Consider the following 21,661-nt stretch of genomic DNA (forward strand, 5'->3'; position numbering starts at 1 on the left):
AGCCTGCTTATCGAAATATCCTGTTACAGCGAATTGACTTGCTAAATTTTTTGACGGTGGCTTATCGATAGCAGCGTTAGCGTAAATTTCGTTGGTGGGACACCAGCAGGTGGATACATGCCTTCAAAGAGTGGGACGGGACTTAAATCAGAGCTGCGTCAAGAAGCTTCCACCTACCTATTACACCACCAACTGCATTTACTATATTTATCAATCTTCCCCATGTGATCTCGCCAGAAAAAGGCACTCGTGGGACGACATGAGCTGGTCAAGCCGGCTCTTATTATTCGCGCGCGATGAGCGAGTAATTTTAGTCAGCATTGGGCTGGCGACGTTTGGCCTGCTTAGCTCGATGGTCACAGCTCTCACGTTTATTCGAGATGACAATGAGATTCCTCCATCGGAGCCGAAGACGCAGTACATTACGCAGGATACGGAGGACTCACTTCAGTCAGAGACATTGGAAAAGCTTCTGGACCATCCGAATTTCTCCATCAAGGAAATTGCTGTCAAAATTCTATGCGACAGAGCCGCCAATGACCCTGAAGTAATAACGTACATATGGTTCGGCATTACTCGGCCAGATTACGAAGAGCGGATGGACTCTCTTAGAACACTGGCAGTGCTCACAAGTCAGACAGGGAACGAGGGACTGGCAAGGTTGCATGATGCGAGAGCCTACTCGGCCTTGGTGAGGTGCATGGAGCTGTGCATGGAAAGCGCCGACCTCCCAGATGTCACTGATATCCACTGGGACGAATACTTCCTTCGCGACATGGGAGAAAGATTCTGTCTCATGTTTATCACAGAGCTGATTAACAAATACGGGGCTACTATGCTCGTCAAGGCCAAGTTTGTTGAGAAGTGGCTCGCAAAGCAAGCTTGGGGGAGCACTGCCGAGGAAAGACGCCGCAACTTCAAGGACTACATGGGGTTTCGAAACAACCGGATAACCGACATTGTGAACCGTATCAAACATTCGCGGCGTGGTATACGTGCGTTGGAAAAGGCTGGGTTGATTGACAAAGAAAGCTCTCGACGACGAATGCGAGAGCTTCCTGATCTGCTCATGGAAGTCGAAGAGGAAATTGCAGCGGGAGAACATTCCGGAGAACAACAAAGTCGACGGACTAGGGAGCATTCCGCAGAGGAACAGAGACTTCGACGCCAACATCGCGAGGCCATGGTTCTGAATGACGGAACACGGCCTTTGGGCCGGGAAGACATCATTGAACGAGATGCATCCCCTCCAGCATAACAGGGCAGTGCATGTGGGCAAAATGCACATATCAAAGCGCACGATATGATTCTCAGACTTTGGAGGATAGACACTCACAGCGGGACGATAATGTGACCGAAATGTTTACGGGATATAGCTATGCGGTTCGTACCGCCCTTCTTGGAGGCATGTTAACCCATCTGACATGAATATAGTAGCAAGGAGACTGGGCGATCCTAGCGATGCCAGCTTCTTAGGTGCCTAGCATCTCTACCGCTGTGCGTGCTCCTCTTTACGCAGGCACAACCGGGGACCTTTGGAAGGGCATCCCTCGTTTGGTGGCTAGATGATCCATGATGCTATCACATGCTCTAATTAATAGTAATCCGTTATCGTCATACTCTGTATGATAGAGGAATAAATTGAAATAAAAATTCAGCTGACCTTGTATTCCATGCTCACATGACGCTGTGGATATGCACCCAGGTCCGCAAATACTAGATAGATTTACCTACATCTACTAGACTTATTTACAACTCCTACTCGATCAACCTACGGCTACTGGAAATATTCATGCCTACCTAGGTACCAGCTCTATCTACATCCACTGAACCAATCTACTTGTACTTCCTTCAAGAAATATTATTTGTTGCTGAAAAAAAAAAATGAAAAAAAAATTCCACCTGCTTAGTAGTAACTTCTGTTACAGTGCGCATCTTTTGACGTCTCGCATGGTTCGTCTACTGTCTACCATTTGACCCCTATTGATGTGATCTACCTTTGCTAGACAAGGGGAAAGCCTAGGTTTATGGCCCGTTAGCCCTGTTCGCCACAAAGCGCAGTGCTCTGTTATTTACAGGGACGAGGATGATACTACTGGTTCCAAGTTGCCATTGGCCATGAGCTATGGCGGCCGGGGATTGGATGGCTGCGCAGCCCCCTCAGCTCACTGCAAATAATAAACAAACATCTATTGGGCGCTGTCGCAGCATTCATCTCCTGGCACAGCACTTATCTCTGCGTTGCTTCTCTTCGTTTCGTTTTATTTCTTTCCCTTCCGCTTCTCTGCACAAATTCCAGCGCCTTTGAAACCTGATTTTTCTGCGCTTTCTTTTCCCGCTGCAGATTTATATTGTCATCTACACTTACCTATTGTTTGGCGCCTCTGTTTAATTAAAAAGGTCAGGTACCTCCTAACCCAGCATCCTACCTTGCTCATTTCGTTTCCATCCTTGTCACCCAGCCCAGCGAAAGCCGCAAAAGAGAAGTGACAGAAGCTGCTAGTATTAGTACATCAAATACGATCAGATTGCTCAATCACCGGGAGCTGCCTTTGGACCCCTTTTTTGACTTTGCGGTACCTGATCCATCCAGAACGGGGGGCGCCACTACCGGGATATCAGTGGGGTTTTCCGGGTTCTCTAATCGCACGAACCAATATGGCGATTTCAATCTCACAGGTCAAATCTCCATTCTCCCGCCTCCGAAGGCCTTCACTGTCCAACTCCAACACAGCGTCGACACCGGACTTGGCCTCTGCCTATTCGCAGTCGAAGCTGCTGCGCAAGACGTCGCTCGCGGCCCTGACTCCGAGCTCTCTGGCCAGCATCCCCGATGTCAGCGAGAGCTACGCCATCGACTCAGTTCTGAACGAAGCGCCCGTAAATACCATTCACGAGGATCCCGAGACGCCGTCCACCATGGAGCTGTCCGTCGGCGACTCTGTAAATGTGCCCGGGGGCATGGTCGGTACTGTTCGCTTTGTCGGCACCGTCCAAGGCAAGAAGGGCACATTTGTTGGCGTCGAGCTGGATTCAGAATTCGCCGCAAGGGGGAAGAATAACGGCGACGTTGATGGGTAAGGACACCCAGTTGCGGCGTCGCCTGGCGCATCGCATCACATCACAACATACGAAGAGCCGATCGCTAACATGGTCTGTCTGTCTGGGTTTACAGCGTCTCCTACTTCACCACCAACGCCGCTGGTGCTGGCATCTTCGTTCCGGTTGCCAAGGCCCTCCGAAGGTCTTCCGGTTCATCTCCCATGACACCCACGCCCGGTTCAAGTGGCCTGAAGCTGAGCATGAGCAATTCAGTCAGCTTGACGCCTCCGACATCAGGCCTTTCTAAACTAGGCGCCTCGGTAGGGCCCGGCTCTCGAGTTCAGAGCCCGCAAGGCAAGAAGCCACGGCCTTCCCTCCAGCCTGACTCACCGCAACGGAAAATGGCCATGTCGCCGGGTCCACGCCCGTCAATTTCAGCACCAGCAGTCAGGGCTCCTTCAAGACTCGGCAGTCCAACAGGGAAATTTTCGCAGAGTGTGCGCGGGACTGCCGGGCACTTGGCTGATCCCAACAAGAAAGGCCCAGCCATGGAGCGGCGGCCCAGCTTTGGGCCTCGCAGCACTTCCTCTCTAGGCCCCGAGCCGCTTTTTGACGAAGAGCCGGCACCAATAGCAATGCCTACACCGCCAGCGAAGATCAACACCAGCCTTGGGTCGCTTTCATTGCGACCACCGTCCAGGGCGACCTCTATCAACGATGAGGAGATTGAGCGGCTACGCACACAGCTAGAAGACCGAGACCGACAGCTTAAGGAGCAAGCCGCAACATTGGCTGAAATGGAGAGCAGTCTCACTGAACTTCAAACTCTGATAGAGAACCCAGATGGATTGGGCATGAGACGGAGCAGCATAGACGATAAAGATGCATCCCAGCTTCGACATATGCTACGAGAAAAGAATGACAAGATTGCCATGCTCACCATAGAATTCGATGCCCATCGAGCGGATTTCCGGAGTACTATTGACACACTCGAAATGGCCAGCACAGAGACTGAACGGGTGTATGAGAAGCGCATAGAGGAACTTATAGCTGACATTCGCGAGCTCGAGTCAAGAAACATGGATGTCGACTCCGTAGCGACGCAACTAAAGCAACTAGAAGAGCTGGTTCAGGAGCTTGAAGAGGGCCTTGAAGATGCCCGTCGTGGTGAGGCTGAGGCTCGTGGAGAGGCCGAGTTCTTACGAGGAGAGGTTGAGAGGACCCGGTCGGAGCTTCGACGGGAAAAGGAAAGAGTTATTCCTCACAATGCAGCTGCCTTGAGCGGCGACAGTGCTGCACTGGCTAAGAGCTTGGAGCAGAAGGAAGATGAGATTCGAGGACTCAAGGCGATTATTCATTCTCTCAGCCGCGACTCAATCCCTGGCGCCGAGGGTCATGCTCCTAGGCCACGCCCCGGCTCATTAATTGGCGAAAAGGATGCCATCGAGAATAAGATTGCTCGAGATAACTTGGAGAGGCAGGTCGCTGAGCTTCAGCAGGTATTGAAGGAGAAGAATCATCGGGAGGAGGAACTGCAGCATGAAATTGAATTTTTGCGGTCAAACAACGTCAACACAAGCCGTGAGTCGGCTCCTATACGGCGATCATCTGTCAGGGACTCTAGGGACACCGTCATGTCCACCCGATCCCATGAACCCCGAGCTCACGAACCACGATCGCCAGAGCTGTCGCACAAGCGGATAAGCACCCTCGATACGATGCACGAGAGTGACACCTATTCGACTGCCACCGAGAGTAGCACTCTTTGGTGCGAGATTTGTGAGACTGGCGGCCATGACATCCTGACATGCACAAACATGTTTGGCAATGATAGCGCCAAGAACTCCAAACCTAATGCCAACCCCATTAAAGAGGAAGATGAAGATGATGAAGAAGCAGAAGAGAAGGCGCGGAGAGAGAATGCCCAGGAGGACCTCAAGCCTCTTACACCCACCGGCGACGAGATTCAACACCCAGCTGTTTTAACACCCGGCATTCCCAAGGAGGAGCCCACGTCAGTTCCCGCAGTCAGGATCACCCCCAACCCTCTGGAGTCAGGACCCGTGGCTGGTAAAGAGAGTGGTGTCTTGGATCTCGAGAAGTGGTGCGCGATATGCGAGCGAGATGGCCATGACAGCGTGGATTGCCCCTTTGAAGATGCTTTCTAAGATGGTCTTAGATGAGCCGAACGGAAGAGAAAATTAGAGCAGACGATAGACGGCGGGCATATAGTACGCAGACGGCATTCACGACTTTGACGTTTCTGTGTTATGGCTGCATTTTGTATTCGAGACATGGCATTCATCCTTTTTGGCTTGGGCACTCCGTATGATACCTCCACAACCTCTTCTCTGCCACCTTTTTGTTTACTGGTGAAGAGTTGTACAGTATGACTTTTTTCTTTATTAGAGAGCCTTAGATACTACCTAGGTATGCGTCTTTCTTTTCTTGCAATAATAACATTGAATTGTACAGCTTCACATCACACCAAGGATTTGTTATCTGATGCCAAAAGACTACTAGGTGCCTACTCCTGCTCATACTTTTTCTCGTACCTACTACGATACCCGCCTCTATCTCTATTTCTTTTGGTATCGGCTAAATCATTATTACTTTTGCGGTACGGTTGCTGGATCATCAGCTTGGGGTGCTAGTTAATGGCAAATCTTACTTTTGGCCTAGGCTTCAGGCGAGCTTTAGCTTAGACAATGATTACAATAAGCTGAGTACTACGTACGACGCTATGGATTTCATTGTATTCAAGATTAGTACGTGGTTCCACAGAATGTCTGTGCAAATTACTGTATAATGGCCGAGCCTGGTCACACAAAGGATGGACGCCTTTCAAAGCCAGGGGAGTCCCGTTGATACGGCTCTGGCTGGGCATTCATTTACCAGCCAGCCGCCTTGACCGTGTGGCGGTGTCAGCCAGCCCGCTGCTTTCCATCCATCCCTTTTGTCGGAAGACGCTCGCGGGCGTGCATTGGGGCTAGTCCGCTTTGACGCTGCCAACAACGGGGTCCGCTGAGCGAGATCGATGATTTGACCAGGCAAAATCGACGGCCGACGGTTTCGTGGAGGTGCAGCGGGATCATCCTGGTCGGCCAGCTGTTCTTCATCTGTGCTGTACGAGCATGCCGCATGTACAAGCGCTGCTACCCTGCCGTGTCTGGCAGACAGGGATTTGCGTCGCTGTTAGTGCGGGCATTGGTGGAAAGACGGGACGGATAGCAGCAGAGCGAAATCTTGAAGAAGCCCGATGGTGATGGCCGAGATTTAGGTTCGGTCGTTTGGTGAGAAGCGGAGGTGGTACAGGTACAAGTGCGGAGTCCCTGAAGATGGAGAAAAGGCAGCATCGGAAAGTTTAATGCAAGAACCAGTACGAGGCAGCAGGTGCCAAGTACCAGCCATGTAGCGATACAGCCTCATTTTCGATTAGGTTCCAAGTCTCTGCCATGTGCCTCTGCTAGTACCTCTTTTGGCGGCGACAAGTGCCTGACTTACCGTCCTGGTACTAGAGCGGTACGCGGCACGGTTCGGAGAGGGCATCGAATGGAAGATGCGAGATGCAAGGATGCGAGAGTTTTTGAGTGACGAGTAACAAAGACAAGAACAAAAGCAATCACCGCTGCCTTTCAACTTGGAAGTCATGATTGCTAGATGTACCCAGTAACTCCGAGCCCTTGCTGTGAAACTCGGCATCTTCCATCTCGCTTCTGTACAGTGACAAACAAATACTCGGTGGTACCCGCTGTTAGCCCGCATGGCAGCACAAAGGTTGCCAGCTTTTGCGTTATCGGGCACCGCCACACCATCGACTTTCTTCGATACAATTCCATGAGGCGCACCAGCCTTGGGACCCCTGCAGCCGCCCTTTTAATCCTCCAAGGCGGCGCTTGATCTGCCCTTGGCTACGACCAAGGCCGCTTCCCTTGACCGGAACATTCTTCTCTTTTCTTTCAAATAAACCACTGTCCGTCACACCAGACCAGCAGATTTACTGTTGCTCTCGCCGCCATCTCGGCTTCTCTCTCGAATCCTTCTCCTCGAGCAAAAGAGACGACTTCATCCCGCAAATTTCTCCAAAGCCCCACCGTTCCCTCAGCGGCTTTCTAGGCACGCTATCTTTTTTTTCTGCTGGGCCTATTACTCAGGTACGATAAAAAACCACAAGCCATTATCATCAGCATTTGCCCCTCGGCGCAATCGCTGGCCACACTTCCGCCTTCTTCTACCGTCACCACCAGCGTTTCGCAACGTAAACCCTGCAACCTCGTGTCCAAGCTTGCGTCAACAGCACAAGTTTGATCTTTCTCTCCGCTGCCTAGAAGTTTCTACGGGCGCTCGGTTGTTGCGGATTCTTCCATTAGCTCTGACTAATCATTCATCCACAGAGCCTCTTTTATCGAACGTTTGCCGTCGCTCTCGTTGTTTTTCTCTTTTTGGCGCAAACAAAACCAGCTTTTTTTCGATATTCTATAATCCGACATCATGGTGAAGGAGACGAAGCTTTATGACACCCTTGGTGTATGTATTGGCCTTGATACACTCCGGCGGCTTGGGTATGGACGAAGAGACTAACATGCTTTGAATTAGGTCGCTCCCACAGCTACAGAGCAGGAGCTGAAGAAGGCCTACAAGATTGGTGCCTTGAAACACCACCCTGGTACGTTTTTACCTTTGATAATTGTCATCTGAAAACAACATGAGTTCTAACACGCACATTTTTAGACAAGAACGCACACAACCCCGCTGCCGAAGAAAAGTTCAAGGAGATCTCGCACGCTTATGAGATCCTTTCCGATCCTCAGAAGCGACAGGTCTACGATCAATATGGTGAGGCTGGTCTAGAGGGCGGCGCAGGTGGTGCAGGCGGCATGGCTGCTGAGGACCTGTTTGCTCAGTTCTTTGGCGGTGGCGGCTTCGGCGGCATGGGAGGTATGTTCGGCGGCATGCAGAACCGCGGTCCTCCCAAGGCCCGTACCATTCACCACACCCACAAGGTCTCCCTCGAGGACATCTACCGAGGCAAGATTTCCAAGCTCGCTCTGCAGCGATCCATCATCTGCCCCAAGTGTGATGGCCTCGGAGGAAAGGATGGCGCCGTCCGCAAGTGCACAGGCTGTAACGGAGCCGGTATGAAGACCATGATGCGCCAGATGGGCCCCATGATCCAGCGCTTCCAGACTGTCTGCCCCGACTGCAATGGTGAAGGAGAAATCATCAAGGACAAGGATCGCTGCAAGCAGTGCAACGGCAAGAAGACCACCGTTGACCGAAAGGTCCTCCACGTCCACGTCGACAGGGGTGTCCGAAGCGGCACCAAGGTTGAGTTCCGCGGCGAGGGTGACCAGGCCCCTGGCGTTCAGGCCGGTGACGTTGTTTTCGAGATTGAGCAGAAGCCTCACGCGCGTTTCACTCGCAAGGAGGACGATCTCCTCTACCGATGCGAAATTGAGCTGGTCACTGCCCTTGCTGGTGGCACCATCTACGTCGAGCACCTGGATGACCGATGGCTCAGCATTGACATCCTGCCTGGAGAGGCTATTGCACCTGGTACGTATCTCTCTTAATGCATCTTCTCTTCAACCTAGTTGCAAAACTAACACTCTCTAGACTCTGTCAAGATGGTTCGCGGTCAGGGTATGCCCTCATACAGACACCACGACTATGGTAATCTCTACATCCGCTTCGATGTCAAGTTCCCCGACAAGAACTGGACCGACGATGCCGAGGCCTTCGAGACCCTCCGCAAGATCCTGCCACCCCCTACATCACAGCCTGCTGCCCCTGCTGAGGCCATGACGGAGCCTGCTGATTTGGAAGACTTGGATACCAAGGCCCAGACCAAGGTCTTCGGAGACCCCAACGCCATGGGAGAAGATGAGGACGAAGATGGCCACCCTGGCGGCGAGCGCGTCCAGTGCGCCTCGCAGTAAAGCAGAATATATTATCTATATATAACTTGGGGCTAAAAATAGAAAAGGAGAGCAGACCATGGATGCACGCTGACGCTATGAGGTATTGGGCGCCCCTCTTTTCCAGAGGCAGCAAGCGTGTGAAGCAGGCGGAAGGGTACTGTTTGGTTTCTTTGGGGAATTGACAACTTGACGTCATTTCATTCTCTACCGCAGCACATGGGTTTTTTTCTCGCATTCTCATTGATACCTTTTGGGGGAGAGGGGGCTTTCCCCTTTGCTGCACTTGGGAAAGCGAGGGATGCGCAGGGGGATGATATTGGGCATGTCCATTTTGCCGACCATTATTATGGACTGGGTGCTTTTTGGAATGCATGACTAGGTTGGAGGGCGTTTAGGGGACATAGACGATTTGACGAGTTTTTTAAGTTGTTGCAGACTTAGACTATGAATGCGATGATATCAACCAATGCCTTTTTATCTCTCTTTGTTTCAGAGTGGCTACCCAGCCACTCAGTGACTCCATTTTTAGATTCTTGTGTGTGCTTTACTAATCTATCTGCTTCTTCGAGCAGCCGTTACTTCGACACCAGGAACGAGAGTTTCTGTTTAAGTTCTAGAGATAGGGCAATGCGGCCGAAGAGGGCTGGCATTAATTACTACGATAAAGTAGAGAGGCACTTCCTTTGTTTGAAAGATGATTGAGGATAGAATCATTAGCAAATACTATTAACACGAGATTACTCCTCGCCATCACCTGTATCTACGGCCACATCGCTATCAACATTCCCCTGCGGTGCCTCTGAGCCCCCTTCTTCGTCCGGTCCGCCTGTGACTACCTTCCGCAGGCTCTCGACAGTGTACAAAAGACTCCGGACGTCCTCTTCACTGATTTCGGGTTCGTTTGCCTCTACTTCCTTGTCCTTGAAGGAGGATTCGACATCCACGGCCAATCTGCCGTTTGTCATGGTCAGGCGGAATGCGTGAAGGCTTTGGGCCTTGGTATCCGCGTCGGGCTCAATGGCGGCAATGACGGTGGGAGCGGCGTCGTTGCTTGGGGAGATGGTGAGGGAGAGGGGCTTGCCGGGCAGTTGGATGATGCCTGGGCAGTGAAGCTCGTTGTTATCATGGAGCTTCCATGAGAAGATTGCTTTGATGCTGTGCATATTTGTTAGTCAACGAAAATCTTTCAAGTATGTTACTAATGAAATGAAAAACGTACTCTTCACAGATGGCCAAAATGTATGTCATGGGGCCGTCTTCAGAGGGGTACAACAGAGTGTAGAGACCCGAAACAGCAATTGTTGCGGTTTCAGGAGCAATTTCCTGGGCGAGAGACAGGATACTTGTCTTAAAGAGCTGCTTTCCGGCGAGCCAGTCCCAGACAAAGATGTCCTCGTCGCCGCCTCCGGAGACGAGGACATCTGGCTTGGCCGCGGGGATGACCATGTCACTGATAAACTCCTTGTGACCAAAGCAGAAGTTTTCGATAATGTGCGCGTGGGGGATGTAGCGGGACAACCGGATATGCTCATCTCTGTCCGCCGTGAGGATGTATCTGTGTCCCTGCTGCTCGCCGAGGACGAGGGCAGTCAGCATGGAGACGTGTCCCAGCAGTAGGTTGAGTTCAAAATCGGGGCCACCGGCGTTGGCGTCCTTGGATTGACTGGCAAGCTCAGCTTGTTTGATTTGGTTCTCAAGGGCGAGTCGGTTGCCTTTGGAGTGGACGGTGAGCGTGGTGGCGGTAGGCTTGAAGGCCTTTTTGGAGGGAAGGGGTAAAGATGATAGTGATGCCGAGGACTTTGATCCATCAGCTGAGATGAGTAGTGGCACAGCGTAGACGTCTCCAAACTTGTCAGCACTGATGATTTGAGAATCTGGTCCAATGGCGACAGCGCTTGGTCGCTTGGGCATAGTCCTACACCATATGTATTAGTATGGGTCACTTCTCAAAAGGACATTGTAGTGAATGATAGCCATACCTTTGGCTAAGCTGCTTCAGCTGGCCATTTCCATCATGTTCAAACACCCAAATGGCCTTGTCATGTCCCGTTATGGCCACGACATGGCTTCCATCAGGAGTACTTGTCAGATGAGTTATCACGGGCCGATCTGGCACACGGGCGAAACGGGTTTTGCCATTATCAAAGTCCTTTCCTGCCTTTCCTTTGCCCTTCTTCCCCCTGCCATCAAAATGGCCGGTCTGGGATTTTTCATCTTGGACTGTCGTAGGAGCAGGAGCCTCTGCGTTCACTGAAGTGCTCTCACTCTCGCCATCCAGCTTCTGCCGCTTAGCTGGGGGGCCGTCGCTTTCAGTTGCTGGAGTGTCTGCCTCTGCTTTGGGCGTAGCTTCGGCCTTGGCCTCGTTTATAGCTTTGATAGATTGTGCGACTTTGTCGGCATCAGGGTGCTTCCATGATGAGATTCGGCTGCCATCTGTGAGACTGAATGTGTGGATTGCGCCTCCACGAGCAGCAAAGAGGATTTGCCCTTGCACGTGGACTTTGTTATAAGGAATCTTCATTTTCTATGAAATGCTTCGAATGAGGTATTACAAATTGGGTACACCTGAAAGTGAGATCCAATTGGAGCTTGGAGGAATCACGTACTAAGATCCTTTGCCGTATCATGAACTTTTTTTCGACAAGGCTTCCGAAAAAAAGGTACTTTCTGTTTGTACCTTAGCTTCAGCAGCTTGCCCACATGCAAAAAGGTACGTACTGCCCCACCATATTGCTGACAAAGAAAATCAGCTCTCACCGCTTGCCCGAATCAGGCTAGCAAAGCTATGCCCTAGCCATTCGACACACATTTTCTCACTGGCTGCAAAATCCGGAAATTTGGCTCCTCTCTTCTTTTTTCCGGATAGACATCAAGTCACCAAAATTTCCATATACTAAGATACCCTTTTGCCCTTAAATAACCTGCCTTCATAAAAAAGAAGATATGGGGGGCAAAACAGCGAACAAGGCCGGCTACTTCGACAAGCTCAAGGGCTTGCTCGAGGAGTACAAGTCCATCTTCATCGTTGAGATCGACAATGTCTCCTCCCAGCAGATGCACGAGATCCGACACTCCCTTCGCGGTAAGGGAGTTGTCCTGATGGGCAAGAACACCATGGTATGGCAATCGCGCAATTTCTGAAACAGCTGGATCCTAAGAAGCAAAAGACTAATGGCACTGCTTTATAGGTTCGCCGAGCTCTCAGGACCTTCGTCATTGATACTCCCGAGTACGAGCGTATCCTGCCTTTCGTCAAGGGCAACGTCGGTTTCGTCTTCACCAACGGCGACCTCAAGGAGGTCCGTGACCAGCTTCTCGCCAACCGTGTCGCTGCTCCCGCTCGTGCCGGTGCCGTCGCTCCCGTCGATGTGTGGGTTCCTGCTGGAAACACCGGTATGGAGCCTGGCAAGACCTCTTTCTTCCAGGCTCTCGGTGTCCCCACCAAGATTGCCCGTGGTACCATTGAAATTACCACCGATCTTAAGCTCATTGATGCTGGCAACAAGGTCGGCCCCTCCGAGGCCTCGCTGCTCAACTTGCTGAACATCTCTCCCTTCACCTACGGTATGGGTATTGCTCAGGTCTACGACCAGGGCCAGACCTTCCCTCCCTCCATTCTCGACATCGGTGAGGAGCAGCTCCTTAAGGCTCTTTCCACCGCCATCACCACCGTTGCCACCATCTCCCTGGCCATCAACTTCCCCACCCTGCCTTCCGTCATGCACTCTCTTGTCAACTCCTACAAGAAGGTTCTGGCTGTTGCCGTTGAGACCGAGATCAGCTGGCCCGAGATTGAGCAGCTCAAGGACCGCATCGCCAACCCCGATGCCTATGCTGCCGCCGCTCCCGCCGCCGCTGCTGGTGGTGCCGCTGCTGCTGCTGAGGCTGCTCCCGCTGAGGAGAAGAAGGACGAGTCCGAGGAGGAGGATGAGGAGGGCTTCGGCGGTCTCTTGTATGTGATACCCTTAAAATCTCTTCTGAACTTGAAACTAACATGCTTAACAGCGACTAAACAATCAATAACGGTACTGGGTCGGCTTTCAGGGCTTGTTCGGCTTGTTTCACGGTATATGGATCTAAATATGGTGCATAGGTCATTGGTTGGTCAGATTAGGACCAATGCAATGATTACATGAGACACGAAAAATCAATGAAAGTTGCAAGTCAACTATTGAAGAAAAACTGAAATGGGCCAACTTGTGCATATCGAATCGTGATGGTGATGGCTGGACAACCATTCATTGACAAAAGGTTAGTCTTTCTTTTTTTTTCTGGTGAATTATCCCCATCTGCCTTTGAATGATTATAAATTTATTCATGAGCTTTTTAACCCTGAAATCTCCTGATGAAAACAAATATTCAACAACACCTTATGACTATAACCCCTATTTTACCTATATTCTATTGCATTACTTTCTTCATGATGAATCAAGGCTAATGTACAAAAGATTTTACAGGATTTGCACACCAACTTCCAATCGTAAACGTGATATGCCCATGGTTTATGCAGCACAGTGAGACTTTGCCTCTGTGGCATCCAACGCATTCCGGGCAATGTCAATTGCGTGTTGCGGTAGACCTGCCAGGCGTGCCACTTTGAGAGCGTGGCTCTGGCGATTGACTCCCGGTCGTAGTTTGTGCACGTAGACGAAGCTTCCATCTTCATTCTCCTTTATATCTGTGCAGTAAGTCTGGACGAGGCCAGTTTGCGGGTGACAGAATCCTTCAGCAACTGCCAAGTCAGTTATATCATGAAAATGTGTCGCAAATAGAGTTCTGCATTGGTTAACCGTCACGAGATGGTGCAGACAGGCAAATGATATTGCCGTGCCGTCCTCCGGTGTGGTTCCTCGACCTATTTCGTCCATTATGACAAAGGACCGCGGCGTGGCCTGTCGTAGAATCTGGGCAGTCTCGAGCATCTCAACCATGAAGGTGCTCTGGTCATGGTATAGGTTGTCAGCGGAACCCACGCGACTGAAGATTGCATCAACAATGCCAATTTCGGCATGTTTGGCAGGGACATAGCATCCAATCTGAGCCATTATCGTAATCAAAGCGTTTTGGCGAAGAAATGTGCTCTTGCCAGCCATATTCGGTCCTGTGATTAACCAAACCAGGCCGTTTGGTGGTGGCCCGATTACACAGTCGTTGCGAACAAATCGACGACCTTTCTCCAGTAGACTCCCTTCTACTGTAGGATGCCGGCCACCAATGATGACGTGAGTCGTCGAATCATTCAGTTTGGGACGGACAAAGTTCTGCTCAATGGCGAGTTTTGCAAACGACGTTACAACGTCGATTTCGTCCAGCACAGCTGCAACACGCCGCAGCTTAACCAAGTTTTTAACGACACGTTCGCGAAGAGCATAAAACACCCGCTGCTCCTCGCGGCGAATTCGAAACTTTGCTTGGTCTATACGCTGGCCAAGGGCAGTCCATTCAGCAATATGCAACGATCTCGTGCTGCGGCTCGAAGAAACCGCCTTTATCTCAGTGAGGTTTTTGGCGTCTTTACCCTTGATATGGGCAATATGGCCGAGAGACGATACCCATTTAAGGGTCAAGCTTGCTGCTCCTAGGCGTTTGCGAAGTTCTTCTCCAAGAGTATCCTTATCCTTTAAAAGCAACGCGAGGTCATCGTGAAGATTCTGGAGCTCTTTGCTCGCAGCTGGTTTCATAATCCATGGGCCGTTATCTTCGCCGTATTGCTCTCTGATGGTGCTTGGCTTCTTCCGCTTTCCCTTGGCCAAGGCAGCAGCATCATCCTGGGAGCCTTCGGAGGAAACAATGTTTTGGGCTAGAGCCATTATCTCCTCTGCTTCGGAATCCCTTACCACCTGCTGCTGGGCAATGCCTTCCTCATCTATAGACTCTTGAATCCGATACGCGAGCTTAAGAGTGTCTCCAAGCTCAATTCGGGACGCGAGCTTAGCGAGACAGTCTGGTGAAGATGAAGTGTTCTCTTGCCCCAATTCTTCTTTCAGCAAAGTCGTGATTTCTTCAGCTGCGCGAATTGTGTGGGCTATTCCGAGCAAATCATCGGGTTCACCTCTTCCCATGGCAAATTTTTGAACAAGTCGTTGGCAATCATGGCTCCGCCGTAACAAAACGATCAAAGAATCCCTTAAATCACTTGATTTTATAAAACGAGCAACAAGGTCTTGTCGAGCTTCGATAACCTCTAAAGATGTGGAAGGAGAGCCAAGCCATTCGTTGAGCAACCTAGCGCCACTCTTGGTAACTGTGCGGCGTATCGCATGGAGAAGACTGCCACGGAAAAAGCCATCGCGAATAGTTTGTTTGATTTCTAATGCCCTCAAGCTATTCTTGTCGATGGACATGGTCTGCATATTTTCGTATCGAAGGGGTGGCTGAAGCTTCATGCTCATCCCCTGCAGCCGATTCTTGACATAACTCAGCACCAGACCACCCGCAGTGACCTCATCGTCTGTAAAGGACGTTCGAGCAGCTTGAGAGATTTCTGATTCTAAATATGGTGCCCAGTCATCAATATTTGCTAGGCTCTCGTGAGGTGAAAATGTGACGAGATGCCGGTCATCTGTCAATATTGAGAAGACATCGTGATCTTTTTTTAGTTCGAATGACTGTTCGAGAACAACTTCTCGAGGGGCTATTCGGGACAAGATAGACGGGAGTGATGATAACGTTGCTGATTGGGTGAAGAATTGTCCAGTGGAAAGATCAAGCCATGCTAGACCTAACGGTGTAGAATTTGCGACTGTAGCATCTGAACCCTGATGAGACGAGGAAGCGTCTGACTGAGCATTTTCAGCAAGAGCACCTTGAGAAACGTGAATTGCCATGATGTAATTATTGGCGTATGGGTCAATAAAGTTCTCATCGATGAGAGTTCCCGGAGTGATAATTCGAGTAACTCGACGATCGTGCATGAGACCACCCGACTTGATTTTCTCAGAGGCATCGTTGGGAAACTCTTCGGCCACGGCGACGTGCCGATTCAAATCTTGAACCAAGATTTTCAGAATCCGTTCTATCTGAAAGAAAGGAAACCCGGCCTGTATACACTTGTTAGCTGGCTTGAACTCTGAGATTCACATATACACGGGGAAAGCAAAGGTTGGAATATACCATAGGCACGGGCCCGGCATTTGTTTTTTTAGAGGTCAACTTAAGGTTGAGTAGCGCCGCGTACTCCTCAGCATTTTCGAAATAGAGCTCATAGAAACTTCCCACTCTTGTAAGGAGAACGCACGTCTCAAATTTGTCCATGTTACGGCGCGCTTGGAGCACGACGGTTGGGTAAGCCGGCTCATGTTGCTCCTCAGGTGAGAGAGGAGACACCGCAACTTTTCCTTGAGGCAAGTCGGAAAGCTTGACAGTCGTTCTCGATCGCTTCACGGATCGCTTCACGGCGGCCTGAAGATGAGCAGACGTAGTAAGAGGCAGAGCAAACGCAGCTCCATGATGTGCTGTTAGAGCTGAGGCCGATGAGCGGCGAGCATAGAGGGGCCGAGACCAAAAGCCATGAGCCGCACGTTGTCGAAGCATTCCTGCTCACTTGACAAGATCACCTGCTCCTTTGGCGAAACCTTTATGAATTTGTGAAACCCTCAACATTGAGCTCGTGAGCTGGGCGAATTTCCATGGAGTGGGTTGTTTTTTTAGGTATCGAGGCCGTGTTTGCGGCCGGCCCCACCCAACAGGCGGGTGGCCGGTGCCTGAAGCGCCGTTGAAGCGCGCCACCACGGAATGGAAAATGGCGGCGGCAATAGACAGTTGAGGGGCTGCTCAGAGCAGAGTGAATTGAAGCCATGGTGAATTATGTGTATCAGCGTGATCGGTACCTAGGTAGGAGAGGGAGTGGTGTTGACCAAAAAATAATGGAAAATAAAATAAAGTTCATAGCTACACTTGTGGTACATGGTACTTGGTAAGTGGAAGGAGCTGGTTGGGCAGCTGCAGGAGGCTCTCCTTCTCATAGCACGGCTTATTACCTGATCAAATGCATTACTAGGTATTACCTTACCTTAATAGTACCTACAGTAGCACTTCTACCCATGCTGCGGAATTGGGGAGCTTCTTTCATCTCCATCCTCCTCTCCATTCTTTATACTTGACTGTATCAGCAGCTTCGAACCCTCACCTCTTATCCACTGTAGCCGCTGGCCATTACAGAGTCCGTATCGGAGCGAGTCTACCCTGTTGCTGGGTCGGCCTTGACTCTCGCGTTCCTCGCGTTTCTCGCCTTGGTTCGTCTTCATTCTGCAGAGTCAAGCGATACTTGATCCGTACAAAGTACGTTGAGAGCATTGACGTTCGATCGATTCGGCTCTGGGTTACGTCTGCGGCGTCTCTTCTCTTCTCACCTAATCACCATCATCCCTGTCTGCCTGAGAATTGTCCCTGTTCTATTCAGTCCTGAACACTTTCCGCCATCCTCGATATTTGAGCCCTATTCTTGGCATCATTGGTTACTTATTCCTTGCTGAAGCAACATCGCAAGCATGAGGTGCGTACTTGAGCACTAGAAGCATCATTCCAGCCATGCCATGACCCCTGAGAAGAGGCGGGATCGGGCCAAACTCCCCCGCACACAGCGCCTCTTTTCCGTCATTAGCGCCCCATGATTTGTTACATCGCCTAGGAAACGGGAATCTTTGAAGCGGTCACCCCCCACCTCCCCACAGCGGTGACAGCCAGAGCTTCCCCGAAGGCTTCGCGCATCGCAGGGTGTGCTGCTGGAGCTCTGCACTATATTATTATATAATCCCGAGTTCACGCTGGCGGACCTTTCTTCTCTCATTCACGTCACACCCCTTAAGAATCAACCGCCCACGCGTTCGCTCTTGGGTGTCCGGGTTGTTGCTTGTTTCAACTCGCTGATTGGACTCTGCAGTTACAACGACAGCTTAATTGACCACCTCCTCCCCGTCTCCTCCGATTGCCCCCAGCATTCGCCTTCTTCAGACAACCTTCAGCCTCTACCAGGCAAGCTTCGGCGACTGTCCAATCGATCAGCACCACCGGCTCCAGGACACGACGCTCTCGCAATGGGTGGCGGCGGCGAAATCAGGAGCAACGTCTCCTACCCTGTCTTTGCGCAACGGCCTGTCGGCGTTCCTAAAACTAGCATTCTCAAGGGCCGTATTGAGCCATTCTACAAATCAGGACAGTATGACAAGGTGAATTTGCTAGCGTATGTCGCCCTGAAGCTCCCCTATACTCCCGGTGCCGACCTATTGACATTCGCCATGTAGGAATCTCTACAATGCCAGATACTCGGGCAAGCCACACGTTCAGCTCTCTGTCTGGAGTGCTCCTGGACAAGAGCGACCAACCTTCGAGCATGCGGTTTCCCAGCAGTTTAAAGAGACTCACATTGGCGCCTCCTTTGGGCCTTCATGGTCCACTCATTGGTTTAGAGTTGTCTTGACTGTCCCCGCCGCAATCGCTAACGAGGAGCTGCTCGAGCTCCAGTGGGACGCGAACAACGAAGGCCTTGTGTGGACAGAGGATGGTATGCCGCTCCAGGGCTTGACCGGTGGGGGTGAGAGGATCGAATGGGTGATCCCTCGCTCGTTCCGTGACGGTAAACCGCACACTATTTATATCGAGATGGCTTGCAACGGAATGTTTGGAAACGCGCCAAACGGTAAATCCAGCATCATGCCGCCAGACCCGAATCGATACTTTGGTCTTTCAAAAGCTGACATCGTCGCCGTCAACGTTCCTGCCCGCGGTCTTTACTTTGACATGTGGGAGATTGGTGACGCCGCCCGAGAACTTCCTGAGAACTCTGCGGAACAGGGCCAGGCGCTGGCGGTTGCCATGAAGATTATCGACACCTTCGAAGTGAATAACCAACAGTCCATTCTCGAGTGTCGAAAAATCGCACAGCAAATCATTGGCCCCGATGCCGACTCTCATCGAGTGTATGAAGTTGGCCCAGAGCCCGTTGTTTTTGGCATTGGCCACTGCCACATTGACTCTTGTTGGCTATGGCCGTTTGCAGAGACAAGACGCAAAGTGGCTCGATCTTGGTCAAGCCAGTGTGATCTGATGGACCGTTACCCGGAGGCTCATTTTGCTTGTTCGCAGGCTCAGCAGTTCAAGTGGCTGAAACAGCTCTATCCCAAGGCCTTTGATCGTGTAAGGCGCAAGGTGAGCGAGGGCCAATTTCACCCCATCGGCGGCAGCTGGGTCGAACACGATACCAATATGCCCGGCGGCGAGTCTCTTGTGCGTCAATTCTTCTACGGCCAGCGGTTTTTCGAGGCGGAATTTGGGTCACGCTGCCGCACTTTTTGGCTTCCTGACACATTTGGCTACTCCAGTCAGCTGCCCCAACTCTGTCGTTTGGCAGGCATGGACCGTTTCATGACTCAGAAGCTCAGCTGGAACAACATTAACAACTTCCCCCACACTACCTTCATGTGGGTGAGTCCCGACGGAAGCCAAGTCATTTGTCACATGCCTCCGTCCGAGACATACACTGCTGAAGCCGACTTTGGCGATTTGAGACGCAGCATTTCCCAACACAAGACCCTTCGTGTGGATAATTCCTCGCTATTGGTGTTCGGCAAGGGTGATGGCGGTGGCGGCCCGACCTGGCAGCACTTGGAGAAGCTTCGAAGAATTGCGGGAATCAGCAACACCACTGGGTCTATTCCAAAGCTGAAGCTCGGCCTCAGCGTCGATGACTTTTTTGACCGCCTTGCTCCAAAGGCCAATGACCTTCCCACATGGTATGGTGAGCTATACTTTGAGCTCCATCGAGGCACCTACACCACACAGGCCAACAACAAGTATTACAACCGCAAGGCTGAAGTCTTGTTGCGAGACCTTGAGCAGCTCGCTACACTGGCCTCTCTCAAGAATAAGGCATACAAGTACCCTACCGAGAAGATTGATAACATGTGGGAAGGCGTTCTCCTATGCCAGTTCCACGATTGCCTTCCCGGTAGCTCTATTGAAATGTGTTATGACGACTCTGACAAGGTAAGAGAAATCATTCCTCCCTTATAATGTTCACGCTGACCAGTCATTAGATTTACAAAGATATTTTTGAGACGGGCCACAAGCTGCTTGCGGAAATTTACAAGGCCTTGGGTGCTAGTGATTCAAAAGCGGATGACCACGAGTCGGTCGTTCTCAACACACTGCCTTGGCATCGCAAGGAGCTCGTTGAGGTGTCTGACACCCAGGTTGGCGTTGCTTGCGGACAAGGTCCTCTCCTTGCTCTCCGCAGCTTCAAGATCCAGGAGGACAAGCCCGCTGTTTCGCTTCAGCAGGCGGGCAGCCAGTTCATCTTGGAAAACGACGACCTCCGCGTTGTTGTCGAAGGTGGCTGCATCACGTCACTGTACGACCGAGTCAATAACCGCGAAACTATCGAAAAGGGTGGCAAGGCCAACAAATTTGTCATTTTTGACGACATTCCTCTGTTCTGGGAAGCCTGGGATGTCGAAGTCTACCATCTCGAGACCCGCCGAGAGCTCAACTACGGCCACACAAGCATCCACGAGGTGAAACCACACCGTGTCACTCTTGCCACTGAGATTCAGATCAGCAAGCACAGTTCCATTAAGTCTTACATTACTCTGTCGGCGGCCCTCAAGGGCCAGCCGTCCTGGGTCGAGTGCAAGGCTGAGGTGGACTGGCACGAAAACTCCAAGTTCCTCAAAGTAGAGTTCCCCGTAGACATTGTCAACACAGAAGCCTCGTATGAGTCTGCATACAGCATCACCAAGAGGCCAACTCACTACAATACTAGCTGGGACATGGCCAAGTTTGAGGTTTGCTGCCACAGATTTGCCGATCTGTCGGAGCACAACTATGGAGTTTCCATCCTCAACGACAGCAAGTACGGTTTTGCTACTGCCGGCAAGCTCATGCGACTATCCCTGCTTCGATCCCCCAAGGCCCCTGATGAGCATGCGGATATGGGCCGCCACTCGATCCGATGGGGCATTCTTCCTCACAAGGGAGCGCTCTCCGCGACCACCGTCCGAGCGGGCTATGCCTTTAACAACCCTCTCAAGGTGTTGACCGCACCAAAGGCCACGATTGCAAGCTTGACCAGTGTTCCCATCCAGCTCATCAACTCGGATGAGTCTGCGTCCATTATCCTGGACACCATCAAGCGAGGCCATGACGATGCGGACGTCAGCCGCCGCGAAGGCCTTCGGGTCAACAACGGACAGAGCATCATTGTCCGCCTGTACGAGTCCTTGGGCGGGCGCAGCCGAGGAACCATTCAAACCGAGTTCAACGTCAAGCGCGTCACCAAGGTCAACATTCTCGAGGATGAGATCGAGGAGGTTTCCTTGGCGGATGGCAAGTTTGACATTGTTCTTCGGCCGTTTGAGGTGGCAACATACAAGCTGCAGCTGTAGGGAAGCAAAGACACTTGTATATGCCCTGACTCTACCATTCGCATAATGCTGGGATACGAGGCGATATGACCAGGTGCTGCTACGTTTGTGATATGTGACAGTCTGGAACAGTTTTATCACAAGTCTCTGTTAGGCAATAGTAATTCTTTTACGAGCATTCGTCTCCGTTTCTCTAAATGAATAATTCAGTCCCTCAAAACGCCAAAGCCCCTAGTGATATGTCATGAATAGTAGACAGCTCCATCAAACTTTAAGGTATGTGCAGGCTCGCATCGCATCCATATTCCCAAACAAATAATCAAGCAAAAAAGAAGTGAA

The 21,661-nt window shown here is 51.2% G+C and overlaps 8 protein-coding genes across 8 annotated transcripts; 5 read left to right on the plus strand and 3 right to left on the minus strand.

The window, feature by feature from the left end:
* Window positions 1-213: 213 nt before the first annotated feature.
* TRIVIDRAFT_211167 (uncharacterized protein) lies at window positions 214-1,668 on the plus strand (the record flags this gene model as incomplete). Its single annotated transcript, XM_014094361.1, has 1 exon — window positions 214-1,668. One exon carries the CDS (start codon window positions 260-262, stop codon window positions 1,256-1,258), a length of 999 nt encoding a protein of 332 aa, XP_013949836.1.
* Window positions 1,669-2,727: 1,059 nt separating this feature from the next.
* TRIVIDRAFT_1171 (uncharacterized protein) lies at window positions 2,728-5,210 on the plus strand (the record flags this gene model as incomplete). Its single annotated transcript, XM_014093931.2, has 2 exons — window positions 2,728-3,077; window positions 3,176-5,210. Coding segments are annotated over 2 exons (2,385 nt in total), but the record flags the coding sequence as incomplete, so codon positions are not given.
* Window positions 5,211-5,886: 676 nt separating this feature from the next.
* TRIVIDRAFT_64469 (uncharacterized protein) lies at window positions 5,887-6,693 on the minus strand (the record flags this gene model as incomplete). The annotated part of the gene is made up of 2 exons (XM_014094362.1): window positions 5,887-6,234; window positions 6,547-6,693. The coding sequence occupies 2 exons, from the start codon at window positions 6,691-6,693 to the stop codon at window positions 5,887-5,889; spliced, it is 495 nt and encodes a 164-aa protein (XP_013949837.1).
* Window positions 6,694-6,991: 298 nt separating this feature from the next.
* Window positions 6,992-9,439, plus strand: TRIVIDRAFT_217295 (uncharacterized protein; the record flags this gene model as incomplete). The annotated part of the gene is made up of 5 exons (XM_014094363.1): window positions 6,992-7,196; window positions 7,437-7,569; window positions 7,639-7,708; window positions 7,774-8,598; window positions 8,659-9,439. 4 exons carry the CDS (start codon window positions 7,534-7,536, stop codon window positions 8,979-8,981), a joined length of 1,254 nt encoding a protein of 417 aa, XP_013949838.1.
* Window positions 9,440-9,727: 288 nt separating this feature from the next.
* Window positions 9,728-11,484, minus strand: TRIVIDRAFT_125577 (uncharacterized protein; the record flags this gene model as incomplete). The annotated part of the gene is made up of 3 exons (XM_014094364.1): window positions 9,728-10,118; window positions 10,183-10,878; window positions 10,943-11,484. Coding segments are annotated over 3 exons (1,629 nt in total), but the record flags the coding sequence as incomplete, so codon positions are not given.
* A 305-nt stretch (window positions 11,485-11,789) lies between these two features.
* TRIVIDRAFT_92231 (uncharacterized protein) lies at window positions 11,790-13,214 on the plus strand (the record flags this gene model as incomplete). Its single annotated transcript, XM_014094365.1, has 3 exons — window positions 11,790-12,080; window positions 12,152-12,915; window positions 12,969-13,214. 3 exons carry the CDS (start codon window positions 11,907-11,909, stop codon window positions 12,973-12,975), a joined length of 945 nt encoding a protein of 314 aa, XP_013949840.1.
* Window positions 13,215-13,465: 251 nt separating this feature from the next.
* On the minus strand, window positions 13,466-16,496 carry TRIVIDRAFT_39057 (uncharacterized protein; the record flags this gene model as incomplete). Its single annotated transcript, XM_014094366.1, has 2 exons — window positions 13,466-15,978; window positions 16,052-16,496. 2 exons carry the CDS (start codon window positions 16,494-16,496, stop codon window positions 13,466-13,468), a joined length of 2,958 nt encoding a protein of 985 aa, XP_013949841.1.
* Window positions 16,497-17,860: 1,364 nt separating this feature from the next.
* Window positions 17,861-21,517, plus strand: TRIVIDRAFT_74397 (glycoside hydrolase family 38 protein; the record flags this gene model as incomplete). Its single annotated transcript, XM_014094504.1, has 3 exons — window positions 17,861-18,144; window positions 18,206-19,946; window positions 19,997-21,517. 3 exons carry the CDS (start codon window positions 17,999-18,001, stop codon window positions 21,341-21,343), a joined length of 3,234 nt encoding a protein of 1,077 aa, XP_013949979.1.
* Window positions 21,518-21,661: the final 144 nt, after the last annotated feature.

The sequence above is a fragment of the Trichoderma virens genome, assembly GCF_000170995.1.
Source record: "Trichoderma virens Gv29-8 chromosome Unknown TRIVIscaffold_92, whole genome shotgun sequence".
In the NCBI taxonomy this organism is placed as follows: domain Eukaryota; kingdom Fungi; phylum Ascomycota; class Sordariomycetes; order Hypocreales; family Hypocreaceae; genus Trichoderma; species Trichoderma virens.